We start from the raw sequence: 12,904 nt of genomic DNA, 5'->3' as shown, positions 1-12,904 counted from the left end.
ATAAGGCCATATTAGCAGAACTAGAGTGATACTTGTAATTAAACAAATATCGAATACTATTGAAGATAAAGGAACGAGAAATGATGATCAAAACTGTGCAGACAAACAATGATGTAACGAAAGTACAATAAGAAAGATCGGAAGACTTGTATGTATGTATGTATGTATGTATGTGAGAAGTGTGGTTATGTAATTTAATTTTAACCCTTTTTGTGTTTTTCTTTTTCTTTGTTCTTTTTTCTTTCTCTTCTTTTCTTATCTGTATTGATGAGACTGTAAATATTTTTAATGTGTGTAAATAAAACCAATAAAGATTAAAAAAAAAAAAAAAAGAAGTTAAGGCACCCTTGGACTATCTCTCTCACACTTCTATGTGGGATAATAGAAACCATCATTTTTGCAAGCCCAGGCACAGCAGGCCACCAGGGAGGCGGTTGGAGGTGTAGAAGCAGCAAAAATGACACGGCACCGGCTTGGGATTGAAATGGCTACAACTTTTATTGATTCCAGACGTAAGTCAGCTTTGGCATAGACAATGGGTATGTATCCTGAATCAGCCAACCTGGTTTCTGGCTGATAACTTCATCAGGGATGATCTTGGGGTTAAGAATCCTCCTGTAACACAAATCTAATAGGGTTATGTTCACTTCTCACTGCCTATCCTGGGCTATGAGTAGATACCCTAAAAAGATACCACTGGACAACTGTCACAAAGAAGGGTGAAGAACACTTTGAACTCCCTGAAGCAGGTTATCTAATGGTATTTTATTCCCTTATTCCAGGTTGAGGAAAGTTTTTCAGGCATAGCACCAAACTGCTTTTTGGGCAACTTTCTGCGGACCACATTCCAGTGGTGGGCAGGGTCAGAAGCAAAGGGGGTGAGTGTAAATTTTCCCTTTGTACAGTAGGTTAGTTTCTTCATACTCAGTCCTCTATTCAGGTAAGGAAGAAGCATATTCAGAGTTCAAGTAAGGCAGAAGTACTCAAGAAGGGTGCAAAGCAAGGCTGGTGAAGGGTGTGGTCTGAAGATAGTTCTGAGGATAGGATAGAAAGGCCAGAAAGGATGGATCTGGCCCCTCAGCCTAAGCTTCTCCATCTCTACCTTATTTAAAGAATTCCAGCACACAACTGTCTAGGAACAAAACACCACTGGCTGTGCAATATTAGTGACCCCCCCATATTGTGCCATGGGGCAAGTAGCTGTCTTGGACAGCGTGTAGGAGAGAAACTGGGAAACTGGCATGGGGGGAGTATTAAAGGGTCCTCCCAGTACTGAAACGCCAGTCTAATCACTTTTCCTGGCTAATGTTGTTGTTGTTGTTGTTGTTGTTGTTGTTGTTGTTGTTGTTGTTGTTATTTTAAAAAAAGAACCCCTCACAAGATCCTGATTGCAAGTTTCCCACGTGATGTGTCATTTGACTTTTTGTCTTCATTTGTCAGGTATCTTTACTAAGTACATAAACATCACCTTCCTGAGGCAAATCAGTGGCACATTTAATCCAGATCTGACAGTTTAAGTGTGTTTATGTGAAGGGGCCTAAGATGCCATTTGGCTACACCTTCTAGTCTAGTCAATAGAAAGGTTTGAAATGGCAAGAGTGATGGTGTGGGGCTGCTTGAAAACCTCGAGTAAATGGGATGCCCCACCCTGCCTTGCATTGTTGAGGGAAATGGAGCAGGGCCTCAGAGTTGAAGCAAAGCAGAAACACTCAAGGAGGAACCAACATTTAGTCTAAAATTTTGCAATGGGTAAGGAGTCTATAATTGAAGCTCTGTTCGTCTATAGAAAAAAAAGGCAAAACATTCTTTATAACATATATGATTAGTAATGTAGGTATAGAACAAGGTTGGACTTCCCTTACATACAAAGACAGGCTCCAGTGGATTGAGCAGATGAGAACAATAGTAGGTCCAACGGTCAAGAAGACAGTTTCTGCACATGTTCTAGAGCAAAGTGAGGGGCAGATGGGGCTCACCAACTTGGAAAGATAGCCTATCTAGGAGAAAGAAAACTGTGACCTAAACCTCAACAGCCTTGCAGAGTATCTTTGGGAGAAGAAAAAGGCTAAGGAGTATACCTTACACAAATCTGGAGTGGAGTCCTTAAGATGATTGGATGGTGCCTTGTGTGCCTCCTTCCAGAAACTCCTGCAGCCAAGCTGGTGCCCAATCATATTGCTCTGCTTTCCTTTGTACCACATCAGTGAGGCTGAGAGGAGGGTCCTGTTGTCTGGGCAGCCCAGGACCTCCATAAACACTGCCCAGGCTTGTGCCCTGGTGAGGTCACTTCTGTGCTGCTTATGCAGTGGTTTGACCAACCCCAGAGATGAACTCCACTGTCTCTCAAGACAGATGGATGCCAACAACAACGAATACTTCTAGTAACGCCACAACTGTCCCCACAGCTAGAACTTTTTGTCATCCACAGTAAACTCAAAAATAATAGCTCTATTCAGGCAAGAGTATAGTACACAGAAAATGTGAAGGGCAGTTCAGTGGCAGCCCTCACCTCCTTGGTTCATTCAGCGAAAGGTATTTCTCTAGAGCTTATATACATTTGGCTCTGTACCTGACTTGAGCACACAGAGGTTGGGAAGACCTGCTACTGCAATCCTGTTCTGCCTTTCTAGGTATTTAGTGAGCCTTGTCACTATCTTTCTATGGAGAGAGTTTCACACATTCAGCTGAGAGCCATGTGGTATGTAATCAAGAGATGATCAAATGATGCATGTGTGAATCAGCTGGACTCAGCTGAATTCTTTTTCAATGACAGCTATAGCCATTAAAGCTAAATACTTCCTTCATCATGCTTGTGTGATGACCCATGGAAGTATTTAGAAAATCCATTAGACAACTTGCACAAACAAGCCTACTACAACAGAAGATTGGATGCGCCAGTTGCCACTGTAGTCAACAATTGTTACACTATTTGTTACTCTTAATTCTTCATCAAAATAGGCCTAGAAGGGGAAAAGTTTACAAGTGCCACTTTAATTAACAGGTCTTTTTATTTAAAAAAAATGCAGGCAAATGTACAGAAGGCATATTTAATCTACCAGAACAGTATTTTCTCCCAAGGATTTCTGATTAATTAGTATCTTTATGTATTATTTAGCAGCCCATTCTTAAGAGATGAATAAATAAATGCACCCAACCATAGCAGAGTATCAGGAATGCTATCACCAGGGCTGCATTGAAAAGAACAACCTATAAAATTATACTGTCTGTTGTGAACTAAAGCAATGATGAAAATAGCTGATAACTGGCCACGTCAGGCTGTCTTATTTTATTCCCATTCAGGCAGCACTGTCAGGCAAAATCTAATGCACTCTTCTTTTGCCCATCTCTCCTCTGTCTTCTGTGGTGTCTTATTTATGCTTGCATTGTCACCAAAGAAAACAAAATATCCATTGGCATTTTCCAATTAGTTCCCAGTAGCATTTGCTCACCATAGTTTGCCTCCTTGCACAGCACACAAAATTGATTCTGTGTCCACCACTGACCCAGCTCATTCAGCAAATGGCTTGAGGATATCTGTTTCAGGAACAACAGCTTTCAATCATTTCCCCAAAACAGCGTATTACCTGGTGTGTGATCCTTGGGTGGACCTCCTGGTTCTATGACAGCTTTGCTGTGAATGTCCCAGTCAAATTCATCTCTAGGATCTTGTGTAAATCCACACACAGCAGTCCAGTCATGGCCTTGTGTTTCAAAGTTACAGCTTCCTGGGACGGTGGTATATTGGCCTGGCGACACAAAGAAAACCACATTTATTTATTATCGTTGAAGCTTCCGTTGAGCCAAGCATGGTGCTTTGATAGCCCAACAATCATTGGGTCTTGTGTCTGCATGGTTTAGTTTCAAACCATTGTGGGGGGTTGGGGAAATGGGTCACCTGATGCTATTGTTACAAGTGGACAGTCCCATCTACCTGTCAAGCTGGTCAGATCCAGTTCTCCATCCTTGATTGATTGATTTACTTGTAATAATACAAGTCTGTTCACAAAGTGGTTTACAACCATTTGAAAATACAAAGGACTGCCTCTCCCCATGTGAACCAACCTGGACCCTGCAATAATAATCTGAGGCCCTTCTTCATGTGCCTCCTTCACAAGAGGTCCAGAGGGCAGCAACATAAGAACAGGCCTTTTCTGTAGTGGCTCCCCACTTGTGGAATGCTCTCCCCAGGGAAGTTCATCTGGTACTTTGATTACATATCTTTAGACACCAGGCAAAAACATTCCTCTTCTCCCAGGTCTTTGGCTAATAAAATCTATGGCCTTTTAAACTGTGTGTTATTGCTTTTGTTTGTTGCTATGTTGTGAATTATTATTATTTTATATTGAAAATTACCTTGTGATAACCAGAGATGAAGGGCGGTATAGAAAATAAATCAATTTATTAATTAAATAAAAATGATAGCAATCCATACAAACTAAAATAATTCAACTAAAATAGTAAAAATAACATTTGAAACTTTATGAAAAAGCCAAAGATCCCAACCCTAACCCTGAGGAAAGCCATCTAATTAGACTTTAATTTGATTTTGAAATGTTTTTAGGAGGTAATTTAATTATTGTTTGATTTTATACCAATGTTATATATCTGATGTTAGCTGCCCTGAGTCTGACTTTGGCCGAGGAGGGCGGGATATAAATAAAAGGTTATTATTATTATTATTATTATTAAAGAAAGAAGTCACCACGAGTCTCCAAAAGCTCAGCCGAATGCAAGAGTCTTACCTGCTTACAAAAGGAGACTAGAGAGAAACACATCAGTTCAGATGGAGGTCAAAAATGATGACTACATTTTTCAAAATAATGATAGTACAACTTTGTTAACTGGTGCAACTTTCATCAGCAGAAATCCAAATTTACATATGTTAAGATGATAAATGACCTCCCAGCAAAGAAGTATTGCTGCTTTGGGGGGAAACGCTCAGGTTTTCCAGATGGTGAGAGAGATATACAGTATAAGCAGGTCTTTGCATAGGCAAAGCAGAAATATGTGCCAGCTTAAAAAAAGAAGAAGAAAACTAATGTTTGGACCTTCACCCAAAAAGACAGACTTGAGAGAGACCAAATATTTCACACATGTACTTTGGATTCTCTTGGGCATTTCCCTAGCCTGGCTCTGACCTAGTAACAAGGCATAATCATTGTGGGTGGCTTTGGCTGCAATCCTAAACACATGGGGAGTAAGCACCATTAAATTTCTGAGTAGAGGATTACACTGATATTGGGTGCCATGGAGAGAAGTTAACATACGAAAGGACCTATGGCAGAAGCCAGATTTGAATCAGGTACATCTGCACTGTTGGAAGTGTAAGATTCCTTATACACATGTGAGAATTCAAACCAGTTGGCTCCTCATTCACTTGTTGTTGTTGTTTTGACAAGAATGTGAATCTTTCCTCCTGCTATCTTGATCCTTGTTCAGCTTTAGAGTGTTATTTCTTTTCTCTGAATCCATTTATTCTTGCATCAGCTGTTGTAAACTAGACTCCATTTCATTGGGTGCATAAAGTCTTGTCCTATGCTGGCAGGCATTTGTACATGCAGGGTCTGTTTTTGTGTCTCTAATATGTGAGCTGTTACTGCTGGTTAGTAGATGTGTACAGCGATGCATTTGCTGCAAAACTCCCCCAGTTTGTGTGTGTGTGTGTGTGTGTACACACACACACACACACATGGATAGGAGGTCCTGTCTGTAGGGTTCCCAGAGGCACCACTCTGGCCCTTGGCTTAATTCCACAAGAGTCTTAGTGTTATTTGGCACTTCAAACACTGTGGACCTGCTCTTGCTCTTTGGGCTGTCCCTCTGGGAATGGATTGCTGGGCAAGTGTGAACAAGGGAAAGGTAGAGAAGGAATGAGGCAGCCGAGAGAGGGAAAGAACTAGGCAACCCTGCTGGGCCTCAGACTCTGCTCACCATCAGCTATAGCCCCCAAGTGACATTCCTGTGCGTGAACAGCTCTTCAAAGAAAAGAAGAAGTAAAATAAAAACAATGAATGTATAGCTTGATAAAATAGAGCTACTTGCAGGACAACACACTCTCTTGTCTATTAAGGAGCAAGTGCTTGCATATATCAGGCATCGGACTAAATTATTTCTCTATTTAGACACTGGAAATGGATTTTGGGAAAATGTTGTGTGATGCATGAAAGCACCTTAGATCAAAATGTGGGATGCAGTGCTAAAGGCTCAAATGTTTTCCGTGTATTTTGTTCATTCTTGTAACTGAAAAAGTTTAAAGAGCTAACTTAAATTTGAAAAGACTTTAATTTAAATTGATTCCCCCCCCCCTTGGTATCTGAAAAACTCTCGATTTCCCCACTTTTTATTATGTGACTATAAATGAATCTGGTCTTCAATTACAAACCACCTTGCCTGAGCAAAGGAAATCAATCTAAATAGGTGGGATTACTTTTGGTTTCTTCGACAACCAACAATGCGATAGAATACTCCAGCACTCTTGTAGAAAGGAAACAACAGAGATTTATTTAGCATGCCAGATAAATGCAAAACCATAAAGCATAGTAATTGCAGTAGTACTTGTTAAATGTATTCCTAACCGAATGAACAGGGCAGTATTACTCGTGGCTAAATGGGATTGTTGACTCTGCTCAGACCTGGATGCAGGAGATGCCAGGTGAATGCTATTTACATAGATTGTTGCCATGCCACCCAGGTAGTTACAAGGGTGCTACTTCAGCCCTGAGAGGCACAGTTCTTCTATAAGTGTCAGAAAATCAAGAGCCACGATTTGGAGCTACTGGGAGCAAGCAGAGATTAAAGTGCTCTTCACACACATTGCCAGCAGTGTCAGATATGCTGCAGGAGAGGGCATGTGACTAATACAGACTGTAGGGCAGATCGTGTGGGCCTTTTCTTTCCAACCCAACTGGCACCTCAGGCATAGGGAAAGGTTCACATGAGTTACCCCCTACTCAGCACCAGGGGGATGAATAGCAGAGCCCAGGCACTTTTTTCACTGCAGCATCAGGGCAGTTATCAAGCAGTGGGAGTTACTGCATTAAATTCTGCTATGCTGCAGTGCCACCAAACAAGACCACATGAAGCAACAGGGCCTTTTAGGAATACCAAAACAAGCAACAAACAAACAGGTCCTATAAAGCATGTCTACTATGTCAGTATCTAGGTCTTTGCTGGGCACCAGATTATGGGATTGCTTCTTCCTTTGAATCAGTGTCAGACTCACTGTCGGGGTCTGTGACAAATCCCAGTTTCGGCGCTCTTTATCAGGTGCACTGAGCACCTCCCGTATTGTGCATCTGATGAAGTAGGCTCTTGCCTCCCAAAGCTCACGGCATGATAAATGTGTCTCCCAGGTGTCACAAAGCTCTCTGCAAATTCTGCTGCAACAGACTAACGCAGCAACTCTTTTATAATCTCTGTCTACCGCAGAAATGGATGAGACTTTAAAATGCTTTAAATGTTGTGCCTTGCCATTTCATCATTACTAAAAAGATCGCCCGGCTACAATAATTCAATCACAATATCTTGTCAGTGTAATTCAGCTTGCATTGTTTACAATAAATACTTAAGAGCAGTATGTGCTGGGTCGATGAAGTCAGCTGCCTGTTTGCACCTTCTTGACATCCTTTTCTTTTTGATGTAAACCAAATCTATTTACAGGTGACGGGGAAAGGACTGTTCCATTTGTCTCTAAAATTGCTTTCATTTCAATATGCCAAGGCATTTGACTAGATGGTTCATCAGCACTGAGGCCTGCTATTAATAAAACCCATGCATAATTGAATGCAGTTCAGCAAAATTGAAAGTGCTCTCAAGGTGCGCATGCAGTTTCCCTACATCACTACCACTGCTGATTTTTAAGGGGCATAACAACTGTGGGAGACTGTCTGACTGGAAGGCAGAAGAAAATGTTTTAAAGTTCAAATGGTTAAAAAGGAAACATTGGGGGCCTCCACACAGGAGTTTATTGTGGAATCCTCATTGCTCATGCAATTCTCATTGCTCAATGCAATTCTGGGCTGCATCAATAGGAGTATAGCGTCTAGATCAAGGGAGGTAATAGTACCTATATTCTGCTCTGGTCAGACCTCACCTGGAATACTGTGTCCAGTTCTGGGCACCACAGTTCAAGAAGGATACTGACAAGCTGGAACGTGTCCAGAAGAGGGCAACCAAAATGGTCAAAGGCCTGGAAACAATGTCTTATGAGGAACGGCTTAGGGAGCTGGGTATGTTTAGCCTGGAGAAGAGAAGGTTAAGGGGTATATGATAGCCATGTTCAAATATATAAAAGGATGTCATATAGAGGAGGGTGAAACGTTGTTTTCTGCTGCTCCGGAGAAGTGGACATGGGGCAATGGATTCAAACTACAAGAAAGAAGATTCCACCTAAACATTAGGAAGAACTTCCTGACAGTGAGAGCTGTTCGGCAGTGGAATTTGCTACCAAGGAGTGTGGTGGAGTCTCCTTCTTTGGAGGTCTTTAAGCAGAGGCTTGACAGCCATCTGTCAGGAATGCTTTGATGGTGTTTCCTGGTTGGCAGGGGGTTGGACTGGATGGCCCTTGTGGTCTCTTCCAACTCTATGATTCTATGATTCTATGTAAGTTTTCTGCACCATCCACATCAGGTCATCATCATCCAAGTATCAACCCATTGTTTTTCTTAATTTAATCTGGATTTATCAGTTATATGGAAAATTGATAATAAAAAATAACTGGTTTCACATATGCAGTTATTTCTGATGCAGGAGCTCCTTAACACGTAACCATTTCAGTGATTAACCTCTATTTCTATTTCCTCCTGACCTGAGCACATACCAACCATTTTGTTTATGGCAAGCCACTGAGACCAAACTGAAATGGACTGGTGCATTTAAGACAGGTTTACATAGCAAAATAATAATATAGCCAGTCTTGGTCAGTTTATTCAGAGGTTAAAGGGAAAGTGGAAAAATTGGAGATCAGTTCTGGCTTGTATTTTAGTTTTAGGGGGAATATAATTTATATCTATATCTATATCTATCTAACTAACAAAAGGCTGGAGTGCTGGACATCAATTCTATGCATGGCTAGGCATGACCATGGTAATCACCATGGTTAAACCAAAAGAAAAAAGAAACAAAACTATAAACCACAGATGCAGCATATTATCTCATTTAATTCTACTTTATAAATACCTACTCAAGAATTGTAATCAAGCATGAAAGACCAACCAACTGTTCCCAAAGCCAACAATCACGAATTGTTGTTCACATGATATACCAGCCAAACCAACAAGGTATAATCTCCTACCAATATAATGAACCACACCAAACCATTTTTAAAAAATCTCATTCTCTACCACACTTGGAATAATTTGCTACCCAACAGATTTCATAATTCTATTGTGAGGCAGTTCTTGACAGTTTAGAGTTATTAAGAATGCATTTAAATACACATTTTGAGCTACAATGTGTGTTTAAATATACATTCTGAGACAAAATAAGCTTCAGAGTAAAATATTTACGCAAGTATTTTGAAAGAAAATATGCATTATATGTATTTTTTTAAAAAAATCATGTATTTCTTTTTTAAAACCACAGAATAATGTGGAAATGGGGTGCAGCAGGATTCTGGACATCTACATGCAAAATGATGCCTACTGCAGATTCATCCATTTCTAGCTCATTCTTTCTTGACCTGTTACCATTACTGCAAGAATAGCTGCTGTGAGATCAGAATATACAAAACGCTGTGAAGATTTACATCCACTGTCATGCTAGACCAGGGGTCCCCAAATTAAGGCCCAGGGGCCGGATGTGGCCCAATCGCTTTCTAAATGTGGCCCATGGACAGTCCGGGAATCAGCATGTTTTTACATGAGTAGAACGTGCCCTTTTATTTAAAATGCATCTCTGGGTTATTTGTGGGGCCTGCCTGGTGTTTTTACATGAGTAGAATGTGTGCTTTTATTTAAAATGCATCTCTGGGTTATTTGTGGGGCATAGGAATTGGTTCATTTTTTCCCCCAAAATATAGTCCAGCCCCCCACAAGGTCTGAGGGACAGTGGACCGGCCCCCTGCTGAAAAAGTTTGCTGACCCCTGTGCTAGACAGTAGAAATGCATTCACTGGGTAGGAGAGGGGTACATGATTTACCAACCTGGAGAAACCGAAGGTACAAAAGGCCAAGTGAACCAGTCCAATCATATACATGCTTACCCAGAAATATTTTTTAAAGAAATGAATGGGTAAAGTTTTTAAAATATTAGCATTATATGACATATTTTTCTTCTGCATCAGAGTTTGTTTAATATAGTTCACTTACCCAAATTTGGGGTGGGCAGCGGTCGTGGTCAGGCGTGGCCCCCCCCCCAGGGGTGGAAAAGTCCTTTTGCCCTTGCAGCTGGACGTTGGGATCCTCCTCAGCCAGGTGTGGGGGATGATGGCATAGCCCACCAGAATTTTGAATATTTTAGTCAATCAGAACCTGGGGGGGGGGGCAGGGCTTGGGTGGTCAGCCGCTGGATAAAATCTGGCTGTGCTTGTGCCATCTCATGTAGCAGATAAGGCACTGAGTGGAATCTTTAGTCTGTTTTGGGGTGCGAGGTGTCATGGTGCACCACCCCGACCACGAGCACGTGCAACTTCTCAAGATACCCCACTAAAGGTGTCTCTGTGGAAGTTCTGTCCTGAAGCCAAGTGAGGAGCAGATGGGCCATGGAACTTCCAACTGCGGCCTGGGGAGGGCCACTTTAGTTGACTTTCCTAGGCTTATTCCCAGGAAAGTGGTCATAGGATTGCAGCCTCTTTGGTGTAGCAAATGTATCCACATATAAAAAAAAGTCAAGGGGAACCAGCTCAGAAGCAACATGTTCATAACAACCCTGTCCTGAGTAGCTATTTTATAGCACTTAAGCTTTAAAAAAAGCAGCTTACATTAATGCAGAGAGATAGAAGTACTTACTGCAATCAGCTTCATCAGACAAGTCTTTGCAGTCAGCCTTGTAGTCACAAACAAGGTGAGATTCAATGCACTTCTTGTCCCAACATACGAAGTCGGTAACAGTAGGGCACACCCCAGAATCCTCTCCAACTGGAACCAACAGGACAGCTAAATCAATACTTTAATTAAATCAAAGAATGCCCTTTTTGATTTGTTTACTCATTGTGCACCATCACTTTAGTGATTTTCTGCTTCCAACATATGTTATTCAATCCCGCTCACTTTTAATGATGGCTTGTACCTGCCTGGACTGCTCTATCGCCCATATACAGAACTTAATGGATGAGAAGCTTTAAGCAGACTGAAATTCAATTCAGCATGAGGACAACGCTTCATTTGCATTGTTTGGTCTCCAGATGCATGGGGGGGGGTGTATGATAACATTCATTGCCAGCAAAGACAAAAATACATAGAACAAAGGCAGCAGTGACGAGAAGACCATTATGCATACACAAACTTGGACATAGAGTTCCTTCTGTTTCCCAAAGGCACCGCCTCCATCATTGCATCATGAGTTTTCAAGATTATGGATACAGGTGGGTAGCTGTGTTGGTCTGCCATAGTCAAAACAAAATAAAAAAATAAAAAATTCTTTCCAGTAGCACCTTAGAGACCAACTAAGTTAGTTCTTGGTATGAGCTTTCGTGTATGGAGTTCTCAGTGCCTTTTGCAATGCAGAACAGAGGACTCCTACAGTTTGAATAAGTCAGGAAAAGAATAAGTCTCTTTTGCCAGCTCCAGCTCCTGTATGGTTGAGGGAAGGTGGTTAGGATACACACAAACACCCAGCAAGGTAGTCTCCTGGTTGCTCAAACTAGCAAGCAAGTATAATCAGTGAAAATACAGGTAATTGAGCAGAAGGTTAAATGCAAGTACTGCATTCCAGTTAGTCTGTTGAACAAATCCTACTTGTTGTATTTCAGTTATGCTATATCTTGAAAGCAAAACTTAAAATAAAACATGCTTGGTAATAAAAAGGGATTATGATGATAATAATAATAATAATAATAATAATAATAATAATAATAATAATAATATGCTGACTGGGGTGTACAAGAAATTTTAAACCCATTGCACACTAAAATACTGTAATACTGAATACCGAAGACAAGAAAAAATGGCCTATCATAAAATCTGACTCAGATATACATATCTCAATATCTTCATTTGTTTAGCGTGAAGGTCTGAAGGAATTTCAAAGTGTGCTTGGTTTAACACACTCAGAAAACATCGCAGGATCAGCCAGAATTTCCAGTCTTGGGGAGTTTTCCAAGCATGTTCAACCTAATGCACTTAGAAGCTTTGGCAAATTGCTGTGCTATATGTGTAAAAGTATAAAAGAGGAGCCCACATACCCAGGGAAGTTGGTGGCTGAACTTGCATGTGCACCCCTGCTCCCATGCATGTTCAGGCAGATGCCTGAATGAGGCTATAATATGCCTGCAAACAAGTTTTAAAGACTCACTTTGAAATCAACTGATAGCTCAAGATTACATCTCACCACCTCCTCCCTCTCCAACCCAAAAGCCATGATGGAGGATAATATTGAAGGAGCGAAGGAGCAGGTACAGTGAGCCGCAAAGGCCAGTGGGGGGGGCATGGAAGGACATAATAAAGACACCTAAAGCCAACTTGGAGTGCGCTGCTAGGAAAAAGTGCAGCCGGCCTTTATCCTCCTCCTTTCCTGGCCATAACAGGCCATTTCACATTTGAATTTTGCAGTTGACTCCTGACCACTCCTGTGGCCAACAGAGGAGCAGACATTATCCACTGGCTGTGTGGGAAGCCAAAAGACAGCCCTTCCCCCTCATTCCTGGTGATCACACTGGGCCACAATCACCACTCCTGGTAAATCAGGTACAGTGGTACCTCTGGTTACGTACTTAATTCGTTCCGGAGGTCCATTCTTAACCTGAAACC

The 12,904-nt window shown here is 41.4% G+C and overlaps 1 protein-coding gene across 1 annotated transcript in view; it reads right to left on the bottom strand.

Moving 5' to 3' along the window:
- MALRD1 (MAM and LDL receptor class A domain containing 1) overlaps positions 1 to 12,904 on the bottom strand; it is a 182,457-nt gene that overhangs the window by 78,264 nt on the left and 91,289 nt on the right. The window contains exons 17-18 of the mRNA XM_033165258.1: positions 10,946 to 11,074; positions 3,585 to 3,746 (exon numbers count right to left, since the gene is read on the bottom strand). Coding sequence (XP_033021149.1) covers positions 3,585 to 3,746; positions 10,946 to 11,074 — 291 coding nt within the window. The remainder of the gene's footprint in view (positions 1 to 3,584; positions 3,747 to 10,945; positions 11,075 to 12,904) is intronic.

This window comes from Lacerta agilis, chromosome 12, assembly GCF_009819535.1.
Source record: "Lacerta agilis isolate rLacAgi1 chromosome 12, rLacAgi1.pri, whole genome shotgun sequence".
In the NCBI taxonomy this organism is placed as follows: Eukaryota; Metazoa; Chordata; class Lepidosauria; order Squamata; family Lacertidae; genus Lacerta; species Lacerta agilis.
This window is presented reverse-complemented; position numbering and strand designations above follow the sequence as displayed.